This window comes from Danio aesculapii, unplaced genomic scaffold (assembly GCF_903798145.1).
Source record: "Danio aesculapii unplaced genomic scaffold, fDanAes4.1, whole genome shotgun sequence".
NCBI lineage: Eukaryota > Metazoa > Chordata > Actinopteri > Cypriniformes > Danionidae > Danio > Danio aesculapii.
Genome location: NW_026613826.1, coordinates 5420 through 30386, shown reverse-complemented (window position 1 = coordinate 30386; position 24967 = coordinate 5420). Strand labels below are relative to the sequence as shown.

Genomic DNA, 24967 nt, shown 5'->3' with positions numbered 1-24967 from the left:
TGGGTGGAAGATCTGCCAAAGCCGCCTCCATGCCTTTCAGCCTGTTGAAACAAACAACAGTGCACATTGCCTACTTTGTATTTCAATGGAACAAATAAGGTGGTGAAGCCAAGTGGGCCAGTTTGCTTACATTGCTTGGTAAGAATCACAGGTGATGTTGACAGGGATGACCTCCAGCACTGAAGGATTGAAGCTGGCCAGCAGGACCACCAGATTGATTTGGAACCACAGCGCATAGTCACTTGTTTCAAACAGGGGAAGTTTGGGAGCCAGAGCAGTCAAGGTCAGATTCAGCATTGTCTCTCGGACAGCCACGTTTGCGATGTAGGTTATATTTTCCTGAAGGTGGGGTGAGGGTAAGAGGAGGAGGGGAAGAGGACAGGAATTTTACCACAATGGCAACAAACAAAAACAAAACATGGCCAGCTTGTTTTAAAACATTTCATTTCCGCTCATGTAGGCTAATCACTTCATAAACAAAACAAACAAACAAACAAACAAAATAACGCGACTCACCTCCTTGCTCACTTCAACAAATGTTTGAAAGAAGTTCTCAAGCTGATTCTTATCTGGGGATTTCAGGATGCTGGTCAACACCTCCTGCACCACCGTCACATTTTCTAGAGCATGGGTGGACCGATCCAACAGCAGCTCTGCTTTCTGATCAGGTGACAGGGATTCCAGAGCTGCCAACTAAGGTGAACAAAGCAAAAACACAACGCCAACAGACATTACGCCTGACAGCTGGTGCTTTGCTGCCTGCCCAACTTAGGATAAAAGCTACCTGAAGACAGAAATATGACAAATAGAAAAAACAAAGTATTTTTTATTACCACACTGATGTTCAAGGCCTTGAGGTCTGAATAACTGGCCAGCGAGGAGAATTGACCCAAGTTGATGTCAAGCCATTTAGCATCGCTTTCAGTATTCTGTCTGCAACCTGAATTTAAAAGGCAAGGGTGGAGGAAGGTCAGCCTACATCGGTACACTGCTCTGCATCTGACACACAACAACCCTGAGCCGTCAGCTGAAACAAAACTAGCAACACACGCCGTCCCGACATCAAGGAGATGCCGGAAAGGCGTGTTCTGGAAGGTCTACCTGGCGTGCTGAATTGGGCAGCAGCTGCCTTCAGGTGCCCCACCAGAACGTTGGCTATCTCCTGCCTCCTGATCGATGTCATTTTCTCGAAAGCCATTCCCAGTCCCTCAACGCTGCAGCAAAGACAAACAGGGGTGATAAGGAGGACATCTCGGTGCAGACACCCAAATGTTCTCTCTCTAATTTCAGAAACTCACATCACATGGTAGTTGGTGCAGTTGACCGTAACTGTGACCTTAAGCAGCATTTGTGTGCTGAAACTGGGCAGGATAGGAATGAGATTCTCTTCAAACCACACCACCCAATCGTGGGTCTCAAACACCTCGAACTTAGCTTCAATGATTGTGAAGGTGCGGTTCATCATCACGTCGCTCACAGTAGGGCTGATTTGAAGAATCTGCAGAGACACAACAACAAGAGCGTGAACGGCACAGCGAGGAAAAGCCCCATATTCCCGGCCTTTCTCTCCAGATCTTTCACACCACCTCAGCTACACATTTCGACAGATCGACTTGCCTCTGAAGCTGCGTTTAGTTCCATCAGAAACTCTTCCACGTTCACAAAAGAGTTGCCTTTCTCCAGCCTGTCGAACACAGCACCGATCTTATCTGTGCTGTTCAGCGCTCCAGAGCTCAGTGTGAGCTCAGCTACTTGGGTAGGGTTCAGCAGTGACAGCGATTCAAACTAAAGAACGAGATGGAAAGCAGATGTTATGACAGGTGAAGCCCCTCTCAAGTCAAAAACGGAAGAAGAATAATAAAGAAGAAGCACGGCAGGAGAAAGATATCAGTTACGCACACTGGAGAAATTTGCATTCAGTCTTTGTAAATACTCCACGGCAGCATAGCCGGAGAACTGGCCAAAGTTCTTCTCAAGCCATTCAGCGCTGCTGGTCATTTTAGCCAGACAAGCAGCATCTGCACAGAACATGGAACATTGTTGGGATTCAACAGAAGCACCGTACAAATGATTAGCAAGCTGCAATATTTGTCACAAGCTGAGACACCGAAGGATGCTTTGAGAACTACGGCAAGACGGATGAAAAATTGAGACAGTGACGGGCCTAAAAAGTACCTGTCAGGTCATCTCTGGAGAGGAAGGGTTGGATGAAAGCACGGAAGACGTCCTGTTTGGTCTCCGCCTCCATGAAGGATGCTTGATGGCTGAGAGCCAGCACCCTAAATCGAGAAAGAACAACGGCCATAATAAATTGCCAGACCTCACTCTCTGAATCAGCACTTCAGGAATTGCACAACACTGAGGTTACTTACACGGCTTGGTAGGAATCGCAGCTGAAGTTCTTGGTACTCAGGCAGGACAGAAATTCCACAGAGACAGATGGCAAGAACGGGGTCAGCCGCACCTGGAACCAGGCTGCAATGAAGCTGGCATTTGTCAGCTCTGAAGCGCTGAAGTTGCTGATGGTCACCTCTCCGATGGCATCGAGAACGCTGGATACAGGCAAACCGTTGCTGAGGTTCTGGGGAAGCAAAGGCACAAATGTCAACACAGAGCTCCACAGCAGCGCTTGACTTCCGTCTGGGCAAAAGCAGGGCTGCACCTACCTGGCTGGAGTACGCGGACAGCGCATTCTCCAAAACTCCAGCAACTTTCTGGAACAAAAGCTTCCATGTCTCTGTGCTGTTGCTCATGACGGTTGCCGCCTTGCAAGTCAGCAGTTTGTTGAGGTTGTCAGAGGACAGAGAGGATGCAACCTTTGGAGGGAGAGGACAGATTTGTGGCATTGCAAAAACAGGACTCTTTGCAAAGGTTGGCAAATGGGTGCACGGTTCGCGAAAGACTTACTGAAGAGCAGGCATATTCAGAAAGGCTAAAGTTGCACAAGGGAGCAGAGACACTGCCTGACGGCTGAAGTTGTACACTGCAAGACACAAAAGCATGATTTCCATTTACACCCCTATCTCAAAGCCTACCGCAATGCAAGACACCACAATGAAACTCACCTGTTAACACCTGCACATAGCGTCTTTTCTGCAAAGAAAGAGCAAAAAATGATCAGATGAAGATCTTTATAGCCATCTCGCAATTTTATAGCAAATTAAAAATGAACAAATTATTCATTTTAGTCTCAAAACCCAGGATAGCAATGTTTATTCGGACTTACCATCGACTAATGTTTCTTCACACTAGTGAGATGGAAGGTAAAGCAAGAAGAGAAGAGATAGCAATTAGCAACGGCTTTTCCCAACTCAAACAGAACGGCAAAAAATTAAGTACTTACAACTGCGGTAGGGGACACGCTGGGGGGAGTGGTAGGAGGCGTGCAGCCTGAAGAGTAGCCAAGACATAAGAGATATCGGTCAACGGGAGGGCACTTTCATATCAATTACGTTCAAACACTTTTCGTCGCAACTGTTTGGCTCTGCCAACCGACAATGCATTGCTTATTTCTTCCAGTAGTATTACATAGACCATACCTTCTGGTGGTGACTTTTGAAGTTTGTCTACACTCAGCTTGAGCTGTTCTCCAACTTGGGGTGGAAGATCTGCCAAAGCCGCCTCCATGCCTTTCAGCCTGTTGAAACAAACAACAGTGCACATTGCCTACTTTGTATTTCAATGGAACAAATAAGGTGGTGAAGCCAAGTGGGCCAGTTTGCTTACATTGCTTGGTAAGAATCACAGGTGATGTTGACAGGGATGACCTCCAGCACTGAAGGATTGAAGCTGGCCAGCAGGACCACCAGATTGATTTGGAACCACAGCGCATAGTCACTTGTTTCAAACAGGGGAAGTTTGGGAGCCAGAGCCGTCAAGGTCAGATTCAGCATTGTCTCTCGGACAGCCACGTTTGCGATGTAGGTTATATTTTCCTGAAGGTGGGGTGAGGGTAAGAGGAGGAGGGGAAGAGGACAGGAATTTTACCACAATGGCAACAAACAAAAACAAAACATGGCCAGCTTGTTTTAAAACATTTCATTTCCGCTCATGTAGGCTAATCACTTCATAAACAAAACAAACAAACAAACAAACAAAATAACGCGACTCACCTCCTTGCTCACTTCAACAAATGTTTGAAAGAAGTTCTCAAGCTGATTCTTATCTGGGGATTTCAGGATGCTGGTCAACACCTCCTGCACCACCGTCACATTTTCTAGAGCATGGGTGGACCGATCCAACAGCAGCTCTGCTTTCTGATCAGGTGACAGGGATTCCAGAGCTGCCAACTAAGGTGAACAAAGCAAAAACACAACGCCAACAGACATTACGCCTGACAGCTGGTGCTTTGCTGCCTGCCCAACTTAGGATAAAAGCTACCTGAAGACAGAAATATGACAAATAGAAAAAACAAAGTATTTTTTATTACCACACTGATGTTCAAGGCCTTGAGGTCTGAATAACTGGCCAGCGAGGAGAATTGACCCAAGTTGATGTCAAGCCATTTAGCATCGCTTTCAGTATTCTGTCTGCAACCTGAATTTAAAAGGCAAGGGTGGAGGAAGGTCAGCCTACATCGGTACACTGCTCTGCATCTGACACACAACAACCCTGAGCCGTCAGCTGAAACAAAACTAGCAACACACGCCGTCCCGACATCAAGGAGATGCCGGAAAGGCGTGTTCTGGAAGGTCTACCTGGCGTGCTGAATTGGGCAGCAGCTGCCTTCAGGTGCCCCACCAGAACGTTGGCTATCTCCTGCCTCCTGATCGATGTCATTTTCTCGAAAGCCATTCCCAGTCCCTCAACGCTGCAGCAAAGACAAACAGGGGTGATAAGGAGGACATCTCGGTGCAGACACCCAAATGTTCTCTCTCTAATTTCAGAAACTCACATCACATGGTAGTTGGTGCAGTTGACCGTAACTGTGACCTTAAGCAGCATTTGTGTGCTGAAACTGGGCAGGATAGGAATGAGATTCTCTTCAAACCACACCACCCAATCGTGGGTCTCAAACACCTCGAACTTAGCTTCAATGATTGTGAAGGTGCGGTTCATCATCACGTCGCTCACAGTAGGGCTGATTTGAAGAATCTGCAGAGACACAACAACAAGAGCGTGAACGGCACAGCGAGGAAAAGCCCCATATTCCCGGCCTTTCTCTCCAGATCTTTCACACCACCTCAGCTACACATTTCGACAGATCGACTTGCCTCTGAAGCTGCGTTTAGTTCCATCAGAAACTCTTCCACGTTCACAAAAGAGTTGCCTTTCTCCAGCCTGTCGAACACAGCACCGATCTTATCTGTGCTGTTCAGCGCTCCAGAGCTCAGTGTGAGCTCAGCTACTTGGGTAGGGTTCAGCAGTGACAGCGATTCAAACTAAAGAACGAGATGGAAAGCAGATGTTATGACAGGTGAAGCCCCTCTCAAGTCAAAAACGGAAGAAGAATAATAAAGAAGAAGCACGGCAGGAGAAAGATATCAGTTACGCACACTGGAGAAATTTGCATTCAGTCTTTGTAAATACTCCACGGCAGCATAGCCGGAGAACTGGCCAAAGTTCTTCTCAAGCCATTCAGCGCTGCTGGTCATTTTAGCCAGACAAGCAGCATCTGCACAGAACATGGAACATTGTTGGGATTCAACAGAAGCACCGTACAAATGATTAGCAAGCTGCAATATTTGTCACAAGCTGAGACACCGAAGGATGCTTTGAGAACTACGGCAAGACGGATGAAAAATTGAGACAGTGACGGGCCTAAAAAGTACCTGTCAGGTCATCTCTGGAGAGGAAGGGTTGGATGAAAGCACGGAAGACGTCCTGTTTGGTCTCCGCCTCCATGAAGGATGCTTGATGGCTGAGAGCCAGCACCCTAAATCGAGAAAGAACAACGGCCATAATAAATTGCCAGACCTCACTCTCTGAATCAGCACTTCAGGAATTGCACAACACTGAGGTTACTTACACGGCTTGGTAGGAATCGCAGCTGAAGTTCTTGGTACTCAGGCAGGACAGAAATTCCACAGAGACAGATGGCAAGAACGGGGTCAGCCGCACCTGGAACCAGGCTGCAATGAAGCTGGCATTTGTCAGCTCTGAAGCGCTGAAGTTGCTGATGGTCACCTCTCCGATGGCATCGAGAACGCTGGATACAGGCAAACCGTTGCTGAGGTTCTGGGGAAGCAAAGGCACAAATGTCAACACAGAGCTCCACAGCAGCGCTTGACTTCCGTCTGGACAAAAGCAGGGCTGCACCTACCTGGCTGGAGTACGCGGACAGCGCATTCTCCAAAACTCCAGCAACTTTCTGGAACAAAAGCTTCCATGTCTCTGTGCTGTTGCTCATGACGGTTGCCGCCTTGCAAGTCAGCAGTTTGTTGAGGTTGTCAGAGGACAGAGAGGATGCAACCTTTGGAGGGAGAGGACAGATTTGTGGCATTGCAAAAACAGGACTCTTTGCAAAGGTTGGCAAATGGGTGCACGGTTCGCGAAAGACTTACTGAAGAGCAGGCATATTCAGAAAGGCTAAAGTTGCACAAGGGAGCAGAGACACTGCCTGACGGCTGAAGTTGTACACTGCAAGACACAAAAGCATGATTTCCATTTACACCCCTATCTCAAAGCCTACCGCAATGCAAGACACCACAATGAAACTCACCTGTTAACACCTGCACATAGCGTCTTTTCTGCAAAGAAAGAGCAAAAAATGATCAGATGAAGATCTTTATAGCCATCTCGCAATTTTATAGCAAATTGAAAATGAACAAATTATTCATTTTAGTCTCAAAACCCAGGATAGCAATGTTTATTCGGACTTACCATCGACTAATGTTTCTTCACACTAGTGAGATGGAAGGTAAAGCAAGAAGAGAAGAGATAGCAATTAGCAACGGCTTTTCCCAACTCAAACAGAACGGCAAAAAATTAAGTACTTACAACTGCGGTAGGGGACACGCTGGGGGGAGTGGTAGGAGGCGTGCAGCCTGAAGAGTAGCCAAGACATAAGAGATATCGGTCAACGGGAGGGCACTTTCATATCAATTACGTTCAAACACTTTTCGTCGCAACTGTTTGGCTCTGCCAACCGACAATGCATTGCTTATTTCTTCCAGTAGTATTACATAGACCATACCTTCTGGTGGTGACTTTTGAAGTTTGTCTACACTCAGCTTGAGCTGTTCTCCAACTTGGGGTGGAAGATCTGCCAAAGCCGCCTCCATGCCTTTCAGCCTGTTGAAACAAACAACAGTGCACATTGCCTACTTTGTATTTCAATGGAACAAATAAGGTGGTGAAGCCAAGTGGGCCAGTTTGCTTACATTGCTTGGTAAGAATCACAGGTGATGTTGACAGGGATGACCTCCAGCACTGAAGGATTGAAGCTGGCCAGCAGGACCACCAGATTGATTTGGAACCACAGCGCATAGTCACTTGTTTCAAACAGGGGAAGTTTGGGAGCCAGAGCCGTCAAGGTCAGATTCAGCATTGTCTCTCGGACAGCCACGTTTGCGATGTAGGTTATATTTTCCTGAAGGTGGGGTGAGGGTAAGAGGAGGAGGGGAAGAGGACAGGAATTTTACCACAATGGCAACAAACAAAAACAAAACATGGCCAGCTTGTTTTAAAACATTTCATTTCCGCTCATGTAGGCTAATCACTTCATAAACAAAACAAACAAACAAACAAACAAAATAACGCGACTCACCTCCTTGCTCACTTCAACAAATGTTTGAAAGAAGTTCTCAAGCTGATTCTTATCTGGGGATTTCAGGATGCTGGTCAACACCTCCTGCACCACCGTCACATTTTCTAGAGCATGGGTGGACCGATCCAACAGCAGCTCTGCTTTCTGATCAGGTGACAGGGATTCCAGAGCTGCCAACTAAGGTGAACAAAGCAAAAACACAACGCCAACAGACATTACGCCTGACAGCTGGTGCTTTGCTGCCTGCCCAACTTAGGATAAAAGCTACCTGAAGACAGAAATATGACAAATAGAAAAAACAAAGTATTTTTTATTACCACACTGATGTTCAAGGCCTTGAGGTCTGAATAACTGGCCAGCGAGGAGAATTGACCCAAGTTGATGTCAAGCCATTTAGCATCGCTTTCAGTATTCTGTCTGCAACCTGAATTTAAAAGGCAAGGGTGGAGGAAGGTCAGCCTACATCGGTACACTGCTCTGCATCTGACACACAACAACCCTGAGCCGTCAGCTGAAACAAAACTAGCAACACACGCCGTCCCGACATCAAGGAGATGCCGGAAAGGCGTGTTCTGGAAGGTCTACCTGGCGTGCTGAATTGGGCAGCAGCTGCCTTCAGGTGCCCCACCAGAACGTTGGCTATCTCCTGCCTCCTGATCGATGTCATTTTCTCGAAAGCCATTCCCAGTCCCTCAACGCTGCAGCAAAGACAAACAGGGGTGATAAGGAGGACATCTCGGTGCAGACACCCAAATGTTCTCTCTCTAATTTCAGAAACTCACATCACATGGTAGTTGGTGCAGTTGACCGTAACTGTGACCTTAAGCAGCATTTGTGTGCTGAAACTGGGCAGGATAGGAATGAGATTCTCTTCAAACCACACCACCCAATCGTGGGTCTCAAACACCTCGAACTTAGCTTCAATGATTGTGAAGGTGCGGTTCATCATCACGTCGCTCACAGTAGGGCTGATTTGAAGAATCTGCAGAGACACAACAACAAGAGCGTGAACGGCACAGCGAGGAAAAGCCCCATATTCCCGGCCTTTCTCTCCAGATCTTTCACACCACCTCAGCTACACATTTCGACAGATCGACTTGCCTCTGAAGCTGCGTTTAGTTCCATCAGAAACTCTTCCACGTTCACAAAAGAGTTGCCTTTCTCCAGCCTGTCGAACACAGCACCGATCTTATCTGTGCTGTTCAGCGCTCCAGAGCTCAGTGTGAGCTCAGCTACTTGGGTAGGGTTCAGCAGTGACAGCGATTCAAACTAAAGAACGAGATGGAAAGCAGATGTTATGACAGGTGAAGCCCCTCTCAAGTCAAAAACGGAAGAAGAATAAAAAAGAAGAAGCACGGCAGGAGAAAGATATCAGTTACGCACACTGGAGAAATTTGCATTCAGTCTTTGTAAATACTCCACGGCAGCATAGCCGGAGAACTGGCCAAAGTTCTTCTCAAGCCATTCAGCGCTGCTGGTCATTTTAGCCAGACAAGCAGCATCTGCACAGAACATGGAACATTGTTGGGATTCAACAGAAGCACCGTACAAATGATTAGCAAGCTGCAATATTTGTCACAAGCTGAGACACCGAAGGATGCTTTGAGAACTACGGCAAGACGGATGAAAAATTGAGACAGTGACGGGCCTAAAAAGTACCTGTCAGGTCATCTCTGGAGAGGAAGGGTTGGATGAAAGCACGGAAGACGTCCTGTTTGGTCTCCGCCTCCATGAAGGATGCTTGATGGCTGAGAGCCAGCACCCTAAATCGAGAAAGAACAACGGCCATAATAAATTGCCAGACCTCACTCTCTGAATCAGCACTTCAGGAATTGCACAACACTGAGGTTACTTACACGGCTTGGTAGGAATCGCAGCTGAAGTTCTTGGTACTCAGGCAGGACAGAAATTCCACAGAGACAGATGGCAAGAACGGGGTCAGCCGCACCTGGAACCAGGCTGCAATGAAGCTGGCATTTGTCAGCTCTGAAGCGCTGAAGTTGCTGATGGTCACCTCTCCGATGGCATCGAGAACGCTGGATACAGGCAAACCGTTGCTGAGGTTCTGGGGAAGCAAAGGCACAAATGTCAACACAGAGCTCCACAGCAGCGCTTGACTTCCGTCTGGACAAAAGCAGGGCTGCACCTACCTGGCTGGAGTACGCGGACAGCGCATTCTCCAAAACTCCAGCAACTTTCTGGAACAAAAGCTTCCATGTCTCTGTGCTGTTGCTCATGACGGTTGCCGCCTTGCAAGTCAGCAGTTTGTTGAGGTTGTCAGAGGACAGAGAGGATGCAACCTTTGGAGGGAGAGGACAGATTTGTGGCATTGCAAAAACAGGACTCTTTGCAAAGGTTGGCAAATGGGTGCACGGTTCGCGAAAGACTTACTGAAGAGCAGGCATATTCAGAAAGGCTAAAGTTGCACAAGGGAGCAGAGACACTGCCTGACGGCTGAAGTTGTACACTGCAAGACACAAAAGCATGATTTCCATTTACACCCCTATCTCAAAGCCTACCGCAATGCAAGACACCACAATGAAACTCACCTGTTAACACCTGCACATAGCGTCTTTTCTGCAAAGAAAGAGCAAAAAATGATCAGATGAAGATCTTTATAGCCATCTCGCAATTTTATAGCAAATTGAAAATGAACAAATTATTCATTTTAGTCTCAAAACCCAGGATAGCAATGTTTATTCGGACTTACCATCGACTAATGTTTCTTCACACTAGTGAGATGGAAGGTAAAGCAAGAAGAGAAGAGATAGCAATTAGCAACGGCTTTTCCCAACTCAAACAGAACGGCAAAAAATTAAGTACTTACAACTGCGGTAGGGGACACGCTGGGGGGAGTGGTAGGAGGCGTGCAGCCTGAAGAGTAGCCAAGACATAAGAGATATCGGTCAACGGGAGGGCACTTTCATATCAATTACGTTCAAACACTTTTCGTCGCAACTGTTTGGCTCTGCCAACCGACAATGCATTGCTTATTTCTTCCAGTAGTATTACATAGACCATACCTTCTGGTGGTGACTTTTGAAGTTTGTCTACACTCAGCTTGAGCTGTTCTCCAACTTGGGGTGGAAGATCTGCCAAAGCCGCCTCCATGCCTTTCAGCCTGTTGAAACAAACAACAGTGCACATTGCCTACTTTGTATTTCAATGGAACAAATAAGGTGGTGAAGCCAAGTGGGCCAGTTTGCTTACATTGCTTGGTAAGAATCACAGGTGATGTTGACAGGGATGACCTCCAGCACTGAAGGATTGAAGCTGGCCAGCAGGACCACCAGATTGATTTGGAACCACAGCGCATAGTCACTTGTTTCAAACAGGGGAAGTTTGGGAGCCAGAGCCGTCAAGGTCAGATTCAGCATTGTCTCTCGGACAGCCACGTTTGCGATGTAGGTTATATTTTCCTGAAGGTGGGGTGAGGGTAAGAGGAGGAGGGGAAGAGGACAGGAATTTTACCACAATGGCAACAAACAAAAACAAAACATGGCCAGCTTGTTTTAAAACATTTCATTTCCGCTCATGTAGGCTAATCACTTCATAAACAAAACAAACAAACAAACAAACAAAATAACGCGACTCACCTCCTTGCTCACTTCAACAAATGTTTGAAAGAAGTTCTCAAGCTGATTCTTATCTGGGGATTTCAGGATGCTGGTCAACACCTCCTGCACCACCGTCACATTTTCTAGAGCATGGGTGGACCGATCCAACAGCAGCTCTGCTTTCTGATCAGGTGACAGGGATTCCAGAGCTGCCAACTAAGGTGAACAAAGCAAAAACACAACGCCAACAGACATTACGCCTGACAGCTGGTGCTTTGCTGCCTGCCCAACTTAGGATAAAAGCTACCTGAAGACAGAAATATGACAAATAGAAAAAACAAAGTATTTTTTATTACCACACTGATGTTCAAGGCCTTGAGGTCTGAATAACTGGCCAGCGAGGAGAATTGACCCAAGTTGATGTCAAGCCATTTAGCATCGCTTTCAGTATTCTGTCTGCAACCTGAATTTAAAAGGCAAGGGTGGAGGAAGGTCAGCCTACATCGGTACACTGCTCTGCATCTGACACACAACAACCCTGAGCCGTCAGCTGAAACAAAACTAGCAACACACGCCGTCCCGACATCAAGGAGATGCCGGAAAGGCGTGTTCTGGAAGGTCTACCTGGCGTGCTGAATTGGGCAGCAGCTGCCTTCAGGTGCCCCACCAGAACGTTGGCTATCTCCTGCCTCCTGATCGATGTCATTTTCTCGAAAGCCATTCCCAGTCCCTCAACGCTGCAGCAAAGACAAACAGGGGTGATAAGGAGGACATCTCGGTGCAGACACCCAAATGTTCTCTCTCTAATTTCAGAAACTCACATCACATGGTAGTTGGTGCAGTTGACCGTAACTGTGACCTTAAGCAGCATTTGTGTGCTGAAACTGGGCAGGATAGGAATGAGATTCTCTTCAAACCACACCACCCAATCGTGGGTCTCAAACACCTCGAACTTAGCTTCAATGATTGTGAAGGTGCGGTTCATCATCACGTCGCTCACAGTAGGGCTGATTTGAAGAATCTGCAGAGACACAACAACAAGAGCGTGAACGGCACAGCGAGGAAAAGCCCCATATTCCCGGCCTTTCTCTCCAGATCTTTCACACCACCTCAGCTACACATTTCGACAGATCGACTTGCCTCTGAAGCTGCGTTTAGTTCCATCAGAAACTCTTCCACGTTCACAAAAGAGTTGCCTTTCTCCAGCCTGTCGAACACAGCACCGATCTTATCTGTGCTGTTCAGCGCTCCAGAGCTCAGTGTGAGCTCAGCTACTTGGGTAGGGTTCAGCAGTGACAGCGATTCAAACTAAAGAACGAGATGGAAAGCAGATGTTATGACAGGTGAAGCCCCTCTCAAGTCAAAAACGGAAGAAGAATAAAAAAGAAGAAGCACGGCAGGAGAAAGATATCAGTTACGCACACTGGAGAAATTTGCATTCAGTCTTTGTAAATACTCCACGGCAGCATAGCCGGAGAACTGGCCAAAGTTCTTCTCAAGCCATTCAGCGCTGCTGGTCATTTTAGCCAGACAAGCAGCATCTGCACAGAACATGGAACATTGTTGGGATTCAACAGAAGCACCGTACAAATGATTAGCAAGCTGCAATATTTGTCACAAGCTGAGACACCGAAGGATGCTTTGAGAACTACGGCAAGACGGATGAAAAATTGAGACAGTGACGGGCCTAAAAAGTACCTGTCAGGTCATCTCTGGAGAGGAAGGGTTGGATGAAAGCACGGAAGACGTCCTGTTTGGTCTCCGCCTCCATGAAGGATGCTTGATGGCTGAGAGCCAGCACCCTAAATCGAGAAAGAACAACGGCCATAATAAATTGCCAGACCTCACTCTCTGAATCAGCACTTCAGGAATTGCACAACACTGAGGTTACTTACACGGCTTGGTAGGAATCGCAGCTGAAGTTCTTGGTACTCAGGCAGGACAGAAATTCCACAGAGACAGATGGCAAGAACGGGGTCAGCCGCACCTGGAACCAGGCTGCAATGAAGCTGGCATTTGTCAGCTCTGAAGCGCTGAAGTTGCTGATGGTCACCTCTCCGATGGCATCGAGAACGCTGGATACAGGCAAACCGTTGCTGAGGTTCTGGGGAAGCAAAGGCACAAATGTCAACACAGAGCTCCACAGCAGCGCTTGACTTCCGTCTGGGCAAAAGCAGGGCTGCACCTACCTGGCTGGAGTACGCGGACAGCGCATTCTCCAAAACTCCAGCAACTTTCTGGAACAAAAGCTTCCATGTCTCTGTGCTGTTGCTCATGACGGTTGCCGCCTTGCAAGTCAGCAGTTTGTTGAGGTTGTCAGAGGACAGAGAGGATGCAACCTTTGGAGGGAGAGGACAGATTTGTGGCATTGCAAAAACAGGACTCTTTGCAAAGGTTGGCAAATGGGTGCACGGTTCGCGAAAGACTTACTGAAGAGCAGGCATATTCAGAAAGGCTAAAGTTGCACAAGGGAGCAGAGACACTGCCTGACGGCTGAAGTTGTACACTGCAAGACACAAAAGCATGATTTCCATTTACACCCCTATCTCAAAGCCTACCGCAATGCAAGACACCACAATGAAACTCACCTGTTAACACCTGCACATAGCGTCTTTTCTGCAAAGAAAGAGCAAAAAATGATCAGATGAAGATCTTTATAGCCATCTCGCAATTTTATAGCAAATTGAAAATGAACAAATTATTCATTTTAGTCTCAAAACCCAGGATAGCAATGTTTATTCGGACTTACCATCGACTAATGTTTCTTCACACTGGTGAGATGGAAGGTAAAGCAAGAAGAGAAGAGATAGCAATTAGCAACGGCTTTTCCCAACTCAAACAGAACGGCAAAAAATTAAGTACTTACAACTGCGGTAGGGGACACGCTGGGGGGAGTGGTAGGAGGCGTGCAGCCTGAAGAGTAGCCAAGACATAAGAGATATCGGTCAACGGGAGGGCACTTTCATATCAATTACGTTCAAACACTTTTCGTCGCAACTGTTTGGCTCTGCCAACCGACAATGCATTGCTTATTTCTTCCAGTAGTATTACATAGACCATACCTTCTGGTGGTGACTTTTGAAGTTTGTCTACACTCAGCTTGAGCTGTTCTCCAACTTGGGGTGGAAGATCTGCCAAAGCCGCCTCCATGCCTTTCAGCCTGTTGAAACAAACAACAGTGCACATTGCCTACTTTGTATTTCAATGGAACAAATAAGGTGGTGAAGCCAAGTGGGCCAGTTTGCTTACATTGCTTGGTAAGAATCACAGGTGATGTTGACAGGGATGACCTCCAGCACTGAAGGATTGAAGCTGGCCAGCAGGACCACCAGATTGATTTGGAACCACAGCGCATAGTCACTTGTTTCAAACAGGGGAAGTTTGGGAGCCAGAGCCGTCAAGGTCAGATTCAGCATTGTCTCTCGGACAGCCACGTTTGCGATGTAGGTTATATTTTCCTGAAGGTGGGGTGAGGGTAAGAGGAGGAGGGGAAGAGGACAGGAATTTTACCACAATGGCAACAAACAAAAACAAAACATGGCCAGCTTGTTTTAAAACATTTCATTTCCGCTCATGTAGGCTAATCACTTCATAAACAAAACAAACAAACAAACAAACAAAATAACGCGACTCACCTCCTTGCTCACTTCAACAAATGTTTGAAAGAAGTTCTCAAGCTGATTCTTATCTGGGGATTTCAGGATGCTGGTCAACACCTCCTGCACCACCGTCACATTTTCTAGAGCATGGGTGGACCGATCCAACAGCAGCTCTGCTTTCTGATCAGGTGACAGGGATTCCAGAGCTGCCAACTAAGGTGAACAAAGCAAAAACACAACGCCAACAGACATTACGCCTGACAGCTGGTGCTTTGCTGCCTGCCCAACTTAGGATAAAAGCTACCTGAAGACAGAAATATGACAAATAGAAAAAACAAAGTATTTTTTATTACCACACTGATGTTCAAGGCCTTGAGGTCTGAATAACTGGCCAGCGAGGAGAATTGACCCAAGTTGATGTCAAGCCATTTAGCATCGCTTTCAGTATTCTGTCTGCAACCTGAATTTAAAAGGCAAGGGTGGAGGAAGGTCAGCCTACATCGGTACACTGCTCTGCATCTGACACACAACAACCCTGAGCCGTCAGCTGAAACAAAACTAGCAACACACGCCGTCCCGACATCAAGGAGATGCCGGAAAGGCGTGTTCTGGAAGGTCTACCTGGCGTGCTGAATTGGGCAGCAGCTGCCTTCAGGTGCCCCACCAGAACGTTGGCTATCTCCTGCCTCCTGATCGATGTCATTTTCTCGAAAGCCATTCCCAGTCCCTCAACGCTGCAGCAAAGACAAACAGGGGTGATAAGGAGGACATCTCGGTGCAGACACCCAAATGTTCTCTCTCTAATTTCAGAAACTCACATCACATGGTAGTTGGTGCAGTTGACCGTAACTGTGACCTTAAGCAGCATTTGTGTGCTGAAACTGGGCAGGATAGGAATGAGATTCTCTTCAAACCACACCACCCAATCGTGGGTCTCAAACACCTCGAACTTAGCTTCAATGATTGTGAAGGTGCGGTTCATCATCACGTCGCTCACAGTAGGGCTGATTTGAAGAATCTGCAGAGACACAACAACAAGAGCGTGAACGGCACAGCGAGGAAAAGCCCCATATTCCCGGCCTTTCTCTCCAGATCTTTCACACCACCTCAGCTACACATTTCGACAGATCGACTTGCCTCTGAAGCTGCGTTTAGTTCCATCAGAAACTCTTCCACGTTCACAAAAGAGTTGCCTTTCTCCAGCCTGTCGAACACAGCACCGATCTTATCTGTGCTGTTCAGCGCTCCAGAGCTCAGTGTGAGCTCAGCTACTTGGGTAGGGTTCAGCAGTGGTAATGATATGAGAAACTGAATCAAATTGAAGACAGCAGTTTTATTAACAATTGAGACATTAAAGAACAACAATGTTGTCAATGGAAAACATGAATGTCTACTTACATTGTAAAAATCTCTGTTTAGAGTTTGAAGGTCCTTTAAGGTGGCATAGTTGGTGAACTCACCAAAATTCTCTTTGAGCCAGTCAGCGCTGCTTATATTGTTAGAAATACAGGCAGCATCTGGATTTAACATAGAATATTGAAGAAATGTGAAGATTTTTTTTTTTGAAACAGCAATCTAATGAACATAATAGTTTATTTTTGTTTAATCAACATATCAGTTTTGTGCTCTCAAAAGCCCTTTTTAACACATCACTAAAATAAAAAAATCCACACCTGAATGTTGTCTAGACAAGAATGGCTTAATGAATTGGGTGTAGATGGAGGACTGTATTGTCTCATTGATTTGCGTTCCCTGCTCACTGAGTGTTATGACTCTATATACAAAAACAAACATTGATGGTCAAGCCACATTTTCATTTTGTTTCTTTGTAACATCAGAGCATTCAGAATCCATTTCTCATACATTTCCTGGAAGGTGACACATGAAAAGTTTATCTTGCTCATGTTGTAGATGAAGTCTGAGCTCACGAACGGGAGGATTGGAATCAGCTTGACACACAGCCATGACTGAACAAACTCCACGTTCTGCGCATTCTCCGCAGTCAGTGTGGCTAAAGTACCAAACGTGTCAGTAATGTTCTCGATTGAAGAAACTCCCTGAATGACAAAAAATAAAAAGATGTTTCATCACTCACATCACAGACAATCCTAAGTGAATAACAGTTCAAGAAGCAATGGAGCATCCAGGCCGTAGAAACTAATTGCAGTTATCACTGATAAATTATGATAATTCGGCTGATTGCAAGCATGAAAGAAAATTATTTCAGAAATAAAAATCTGAGCACACAAAATGTGAATAAAACTCTATATAGATGATAATTAGCAAAGCAGGATTGTTTTCCAGCAGAGGAATAAATGTGGTTAAATGTGCTTTTCTTACAAGGAGAAACACAACATTTAGTGTGGACGAACAATCTTTCCAAGCTCATTTTGTAGAATTGAAGGCTCTCTTGAGAAAAACTAGTTTTGCTGTTTGATAAACATTGTAGTTGGTTTGCAGTGTTATCCACTGTGTTTAGAATCTGGATTTGAAAACAAAAAGTCATGAATCATGACCATTTAAATAGGACACCGTCAAGCATCTCTTATGGAGATATTGCAGGATTTTCTCTTAAGCCCTTCAGCCGTGTGTTTTAGCGTCCATAGTTTTTATTAAAATAATGATGATCCATACTGTAAAAGATCTGTGGCAAATATCAATAATGAAAAACTACAGGACAGTGACATTTGTCAGTTTATAGTCATTTCTGAAAAGTTGTGATAGCTTGTAATTCTGTATTTTAATTATTTTCTTCTGTTTTGCATTTTATTCCTTGTTCTTCATTTTGAGGATTCATATTTCTTGTTTATATTGTCGTCTTTTCCACATAAATTTACCCAAACGGATTAAGAATTAAAATTAGACAGCATAGGCTAAAATTACAAACTGAATGTACTTTTATCTCTTATGTCCATTACTAAATAAATAAATTAGACATGAGATATATTGCCTATTGACCATCCCTTTGACTATCTCAACTTGAGCTATGAAAAACAAAAACAACAACAGCATATTTTGGTTCCAACTGGACCTGTTATTAATAGCTCTTTATATATTGTATTACATAACATTTTTGTAATATTTGTTAAAAACTCCAATGCTGTGTATACCATGTTAGGTTAGTGGGCTTCATCACAGCACTTATAATACTAATATAAATATATTGTGACTCTTTTGTTGATCTGATTGCTTCTATTGTTCTTCTGTTTTACAAGATTCTTTGGATAAAATCATCTGCTAGACAAATATATGTAAATATAAATCAAATCAGTATTTGAATAACATCACAATGCTTCACAAAGCTTAATAACAGGCAGATTTCCTGAAAGTGTCCTGAGAATGTTGCCACAGGTCATAAGGGTTTAGTCTGTCTCATCTCATCTTTCTATAATCATACAACAATCCCTCTGGTTTAAAGCAAAAATGAGATGTCTGAAAACGTGCACTGCTTTTCATTACAGTGTTTTTATTTTATTAACATGTTTATTCAGAAGGGATGGATTAAAAGTGACAGTAAAGACATTTATGATGTTATAAATACCTTCTGAACTTCTGAAAAATACACCTCGTTTCTCAAATCTATTGAGCGACAATATTGACAATAACCTGAAATATTTCATTAGATTATACTGAGTTCTGGAGGATCCGACTTGTTTCTGAAGACTGAAGTAATGATGCAGAAGGTTGTGCTATAAACTACATTTTGAAATGTATTACAATCGAAACTGTTCCTTTACATTTGCATAGCATTTAAAAATATCTTTGATCCAACAACGCAGAAAAGACAGAAAAACCAAAGCTAATCCAAGAAAACCTTAATAAAAAGAGGCAGATGCCTACTGGCTTTTGAAAGGTTATTTAAAGTGACAGCCATTTTAAAATGTTAATATTTCATCTTTATATATAAGCGATGTATTACACAATACCACAAACGCCACCGCTTAAACTGTAGACTCTGAGTATGCTTGTCCTCCTTTATAGTAGTGCAGATTGATAGGAATTAAGCCTCAATGGCTTCACACCGAACCGAAGCTTGATTTAGATTTCTGAGCCTGGTTACATCAACTATGTTTATGATCAATCGCTTGCTGTATTCCTCATTTATAAATTAGGGTTAGGATAATACAGTGTTTCCTAACCCTGCTCCTGAAGGCACACCAATAGTACACATTTTCAACATCTCCATAAACAAACACACCTGAATCAACTCATCAGATCATAAGAAGAGACTCCAAAACCTGAAGGTAATGGGTCAGATGAGGGAGACATCCAAAATATGTGCCTCCAGGAACAGGGTTGGGACATATTAATATTATTATCAATGCCTAGTGTATCAGTTTAACAACAACGATTGCAACATTGAATTGTTTTATGAGCAGAGTTGGAGAAGTAGCAGAGAGAGAGAGTTCACTCACCAGAGAGCTGAAGTTTCTGAGATGAATGGGATTACAGCGGTCCAGGGTTTGATTGTTGGTGCTTCTGTAACAGTAGGAAATAAGGGATTTTTAGATTTACACCAAATACAATCTCTGAATGTTAATCAAGATGAATACTTACGGAGTAGTGAGACTGCATGATTCTGTTTCTAGAGAAAAAACAATGACATTCATTAGTTTGCATGTACTCTCTGAAGAATCTGACTGTATTTCAGAAGAAACTGCTGCTTTCTGTCATGAGCAAGACTGCTGAGGACATCTGGAATAAAAACAATTCTTGGACAGCACTTCATGAAACTAATGAGGATATTTACTACTGATGAAGAGCCTGTGGGCATTTCTGAGATGCTTCTCAAAAAGGTTCATTGTTTGCAAAAAAAAAAAGAGCTAACATTGTTAACATGAGGGTCTTTCTTTCACTGCTGCGGAGCAATGTGAATACGGCTCCACTGAGCCCAACGAGGGGATAGAACCAAGAAATGATGAAGCTCTACAAACACCTCCTGCAGCAGCAGAGTGAACTCCATCACACAACACCATTCGCGAACACACACCTGAGCAGTTACTATCTGCTTATTTCTTTACATTTCAATATTTTTCATGTGTCTTGACATCTTTAAAGTGTGTTGAGCTCTTATTTTGTATATAATGGGTACTACAAATAAACTGGCCTTATCAGTAACCTAAGCAAACAGAGTGTTGAAATGGAGGAGATATCCCTTCTTTTGTCCTCTAATACTGCCCAACAGCACCACCTGCAGGATCAGTGCATCTCTTCTTCTGCTGAGCTTTTCTGTCTGTAAACTCACTTTGCAGTCTTTTACCGCCCCCCAGAGGCCTTTTTTTTTACATTATAGTGAATGTATAGTGAAGTGACTGAAAAAGTCTCATGCCTATGGAAATCTTACATATGGCCATTTGAGGATATATAACATGCTAGCTAATATATTTTAACATATATGTACATTGTTGTAATTGAAATGTATGAAAAAAATGTAAATGGTGATTTTTGCAGTATTTTGAAATGCATGTTGCTTTCAGATTTTTATATGGGATTACACTTCATCTGGCATTGGCAAATGCAAGTAAATTAATTAGTTAATTTCTTAAAGTGCTGGATGTCAAAACAAATCACAAAATTATAATGAAATGATTCTCTAGTAAAAGTTAAAGTGCTCAACTGAGTAAAGGTGCACAGAAAACCTATATATTTACTTAATTACTGACTAGCGAATCACTGATCTGGATCATTAGTGGGAACGCCACCAAACCAACATAATTTAGGATGATTCTGTAGTCCCGTGCACTTTTGTGGCCCCCAAAACGAGATTCTATCAGGGGCCCCAACCTAAGAAAGCATGAATTAACAGTAAGCAAGAAATAAGGAAGTTGTTGATGTAAACAGTTTATTGCCCATGACACGCAGGTGTAATGTGTCTGAAACATCCACAAGAGGGCGCCGCCTCAATGCTACCTGGTTTTGTTGACTCAGTACAGACGCTAGGTCATTTATGAGCTGTATTATCGCACATTTCCTTCATATTTTGTTTTGCAGAGTTGTGTCACTTGCAAATGGATTGTTAAGTAAACTCACCATTTGAACGTGTTGCGTTGCACTGAAAATTAAGAAAAAACTGTTAATAATGAACATTGTGGATGCACTTTCACATTATACCGACAGGCTTGTTTAATCATCAGTGAATGAGCTTTTGATTTATTAAAATTTGTTATTTTTGCAAAAATACTTTTGATTTTGTGAAGCAAAATTTGAAAGAGCAGCATTTTTCTGGACTTACCTGAGCATTACCTGGACTCACGGCTGTTGCTATGGACAGAGAGAGAGAGAGAGAGAGAGAGAGAGAGAGAGAGAAGAATATGCAGTTACTGTAATCTTGAGGCACTCTTATGAACTTACATGAAGCACTTTAATATGTTTAATTAAAGGTTTGAGAAGTTAATATATACTAAAACAGTATAAAGTCATATTTTTGATGGAATAAATGTTTTTTTTAGTTCCTCCAGGATTTCGTAAAAATGTTTAAAATGTTTCAAATAAAAGGATTTTCTGTTTTTTTTTCTGGTTTGTTTAAAATTGCCGGATATCAACAGCAATTAAAAAACAAATTGTGAGCTCCGCAAAATTTAGCAACATTTACTTGCTTTTGTAAAGGGACTGAGCTGAAAAGAAAATGAGCGAGTGAATACTTGATCTTGCGTTACATTCAGTGATTGTGGAATCGCGACATCCTGGAGGGCCCGATTTCTAAGTGCAATGTGTGTGTGTGTGTGTGTGTGTGTGTGTGTGTGTGTGTGTGTGTGTGTGTGTGTGTGTGTGTGTGTGTGTGTGTGTGTGTGTGTGTGCTTATATCCAGGTATTCTGAATAATAACACCTGTTTGATGTTTTGGGACAATATTCCGTTACCAGTGAGAATCATACACAGTGTTTTTTTTCTGAACATGTTGAAATGTTAGAATGTTTTCTTCAAAAGTTAACCTTAGTGGAAGGGTGGTTGATTAAGTGACGGAATATAAAACAATTAATAAATCAAAACACAAAATCACAGATTAAAGTACAAAAAGCCTGCATGTGTGTAGGTGAGAAAGCATGCTTGTGGACTCACGGATCCAAACACTAGTTAGGGATGTGGGGTTTGTGTGGGAAACCTGTGCTGCTTCATCTGTTGCAGAACCACTGGGGTTTGGTCCTTCAGTAGTTACAGTTACTGTCTCTGATGGACTTGAAAAAATGATAGTTCTTAGTTCAGCAGATGTTTCAGCACCTGCAGATGTTGCCTCTTTTGCAGTTACAGAAACACCTATAGGTTGTGATAATGTTGCAACAGATTGTGTAATTGTTTGTGCACTTGCAACAGATATTGGTGTTTCTAAAGATATAGGTAAAATAACTGTATGTGTCTCGGTTGAAGTAGGGACATCAGCAGATGTTTCAGGTAGTGCAGTGTTTGGTTCTGCAGATGTTTCAGTTGTCGGACTTTCGGTTATAGTTGAAGGTTCAGCTAATGTAGATCCAGCACTTGTTGACATGCTAACTGTCGCTGTACGAGCTTCGGTTGATGTAGGGACATTAGCTGATGTTTCAGTGAATGTCGTGTTTGGTTCTGTAGATGTTTCAGTTGTCGGACTTTCAGTAACGGTTGAAGCTTCAACAATTGTAGATCCAGAATTTGTTGACATGCTAACTGTAGCTGTATGAGCTTCGGTTGATGTAGGAACATTAGCTGATGTTTCAGGGAATGCAGTGTTTGGTTCTGTAGATGTTTCAGTTGTCGGACTTTCGGTTATGGTTGACGCTTCAACGATTGTAGATCCAGCATTTGTTGACATGCTAACTGTAGCTGTATGTGCCTCGAGTGTATTAGGAACATTAGCTGATGTTTCAGGGAATGCAGTGTTTGGTTCTGTAGATGTTTCAGTTGTCGGACTTTCGGTTGTAGTTGAAGGTTCAGCTAATGTAGATCCAGCATTTGTTGACATGCTAACTGTTGCTGTATGAGCTTCGGTTGAAGTAGGGACATTAGCTGATGTTTCAGAGAATGTCGTGTTTGGTTCTGCAGATGTTTCAGTTGTCGGACTTTCGGTTGTAGTTGAAGGTTCAGCTAATGTAGATCCAGCATTTGTTGACATGCTAACTGTCGCTGTATGAGCTTCGGTTGATGTAGCTACATTAGCTGATGTTTCAGGGAATGCAGTGTTTGGTTCTGTAGATGTTTCAGTTGTCGGACTTTCAGTAACGGTTGAAGCTTCAACGATTGTAGATCCAGCATTTGTTGACATGCTAACTGTAGCTGTATGAGCTTCGAGTGTACTAGGAACATTAGCTGATGTTTCAGGGAATGCAGTGTTTGGTTCTGCAGATGTTTCAGTTGTCGGACTTTCAGTAACGGTTGAAGCTTCAACAATTGTAGATCCAGCACTTGTTGACATGCTAACTGTTGCTGTATGAGCTTCGGTTGAAGTAGGGACATTAGCTGATGTTTCAGGGAATGCAGTGTTTGGTTCTGTAGATGTTTCAGTTGTCGGACTTTCAGTAACGGTTGAAGCTTCAACAATTGTAGATCCAGAATTTGTTGACATGCTAACTGTTGCTGTATGAGCTTCGGTTGATGTAGGGACATTAGCTGATGTTTCAGGGAATGCAGTGTTTGGTTCTGTAGATGTTTCAGTTGTCGGACTTTCGGTTGTAGTTGAAGCTTCAACTAATGTAGATCCAGCACTTGTTGACATGCTAACTGTAGCTGTATGTGCCTCGAGTGTACTAGGAACATTAGCTGATGTTTCAGAGAATGTCGTGTTTGGTTCTGCAGATGTTTCAGTTGTCGGACTTTCGGTTATAGTTGAAGGTTCAGCTAATGTAGATCCAGCACTTGTTGACATGCTAACTGTCGCTGTATGAGCTTCGGTTGATGTAGCTACATTAGCTGATGTTTCAGGGAATGCAGTGTTTGGTTCTGTAGATGTTTCAGTTGTCGGACTTTCAGTAACGGTTGAAGCTTCAACAATTGTAGATCCAGGATTTGTTGACATGCTAACTGTAGCTGTATGAGCTTCGAGTGTACTAGGAACATTAGCTGATGTTTCAGGGAATGCAGTGTTTGGTTCTGCAGATGTTTCAGTTGTCGGACTTTCGGTTATGGTTGAAGCTTCAACGATTGTAGATCCAGAATTTGTTGACATGCTAACTGTAGCTGTATGAGCTTCGAGTGTACTAGGAACATTAGCTGATGTTTCAGTGAATGCAGTGTTTGGTTCTGCAGATGTTTCAGTTGTCGGACTTTCGGTTATGGTTGAAGGTTCAACGATTGTAGATCCAGGATTTGTTGACATGCTAACTGTAGCTGTATGTGCCTCGAGTGTACTAGGAACATTAGCTGATGTTTCAGGGAATGTCGTGTTTGGTTCTGTAGATGTTTCAGTTGTCGGACTTTCGGTTATAGTTGAAGGTTCAGCTAATGTAGATCCAGCATTTGTTGACATGCTAACTGTCGCTGTATGAGCTTCGGTTGATGTAGCTACATTAGCTGATGTTTCAGGGAATGCAGTGTTTGGTTCTGTAGATGTTTCAGTTGTCGGACTTTCAGTAACGGTTGAAGCTTCAACGATTGTAGATCCAGAATTTGTTGACATGCTAACTGTTGCTGTATGAGCTTCGGTTGAAGTAGAGACATTAGCTGATGTTTGAGGGAATGCAGTGTTTGGTTCTGCAGGTGTTTCAGTTGTCGGACTTTCGGTTATGGTTGATCCTTCAACTAATGTAGATCCAGCATTTGTTGACATGCTTACTGTAGCTGTATGTGCCTCGAGTGTACTAGGAACATTAGCTGATGTTTCAGAGAATGTCGTGTTTGGTTCTGTAGATGTTTCAGTTGTCGGATTTTCAGTAACGGTTGAAGCTTCAATGATTGTAGATCCAGAATTTGTTGACATGCTAACTGTAGCTGTATGAGCTTCGGTTGATGTACCTACAGTAGCTGATGTTTCAGGGAATGCAGTGTTTGGTTCTGTAGATGTTTCAGTTGTCGGACTTTCAGTTATAGTTGAAGGTTCAGCTAATGTAGATCCAGCATTTGTTGACATGCTAACTGTAGCTGTATGAGCTTCGGTTGATGTAGCTACATTAGCTGATGTTTCAGGGAATGCAGTGTTTG

The 24967-nt window shown here is 43.8% G+C and overlaps 1 protein-coding gene across 1 annotated transcript; it reads right to left on the bottom strand.

The window, feature by feature from the left end:
- Positions 1-4: 4 nt before the first annotated feature.
- LOC130220432 (uncharacterized) lies at positions 5-24161 on the bottom strand (the record flags this gene model as incomplete). The annotated part of the gene is made up of 75 exons (XM_056452721.1): positions 21923-24161; positions 21097-21125; positions 20895-20916; positions 19422-19449; positions 19280-19343; positions 16728-16921; positions 16538-16638; positions 16263-16381; positions 16002-16172; positions 15683-15882; positions 15486-15598; positions 15218-15324; positions 14901-15077; positions 14515-14723; positions 14328-14425; positions 14132-14178; positions 14015-14036; positions 13854-13881; positions 13696-13771; positions 13455-13604; positions 13161-13369; positions 12964-13067; positions 12688-12806; positions 12406-12573; positions 12087-12286; positions 11890-12002; positions 11622-11728; positions 11305-11481; positions 10919-11127; positions 10732-10829; positions 10536-10582; positions 10419-10440; positions 10258-10285; positions 10100-10175; positions 9859-10008; positions 9565-9773; positions 9368-9471; positions 9092-9210; positions 8810-8977; positions 8491-8690; positions 8294-8406; positions 8026-8132; positions 7709-7885; positions 7323-7531; positions 7136-7233; positions 6940-6986; positions 6823-6844; positions 6662-6689; positions 6504-6579; positions 6263-6412; positions 5969-6177; positions 5772-5875; positions 5496-5614; positions 5214-5381; positions 4895-5094; positions 4698-4810; positions 4430-4536; positions 4113-4289; positions 3727-3935; positions 3540-3637; positions 3344-3390; positions 3227-3248; positions 3066-3093; positions 2908-2983; positions 2667-2816; positions 2373-2581; positions 2176-2279; positions 1900-2018; positions 1618-1785; positions 1299-1498; positions 1102-1214; positions 834-940; positions 517-693; positions 131-339; positions 5-41 (listed from the first exon to the last, which is right to left on the bottom strand). Coding segments are annotated over exons 1-75 (11103 nt in total), but the record flags the coding sequence as incomplete, so codon positions are not given.
- Between the last annotated feature and the right edge of the window lie 806 nt (positions 24162-24967).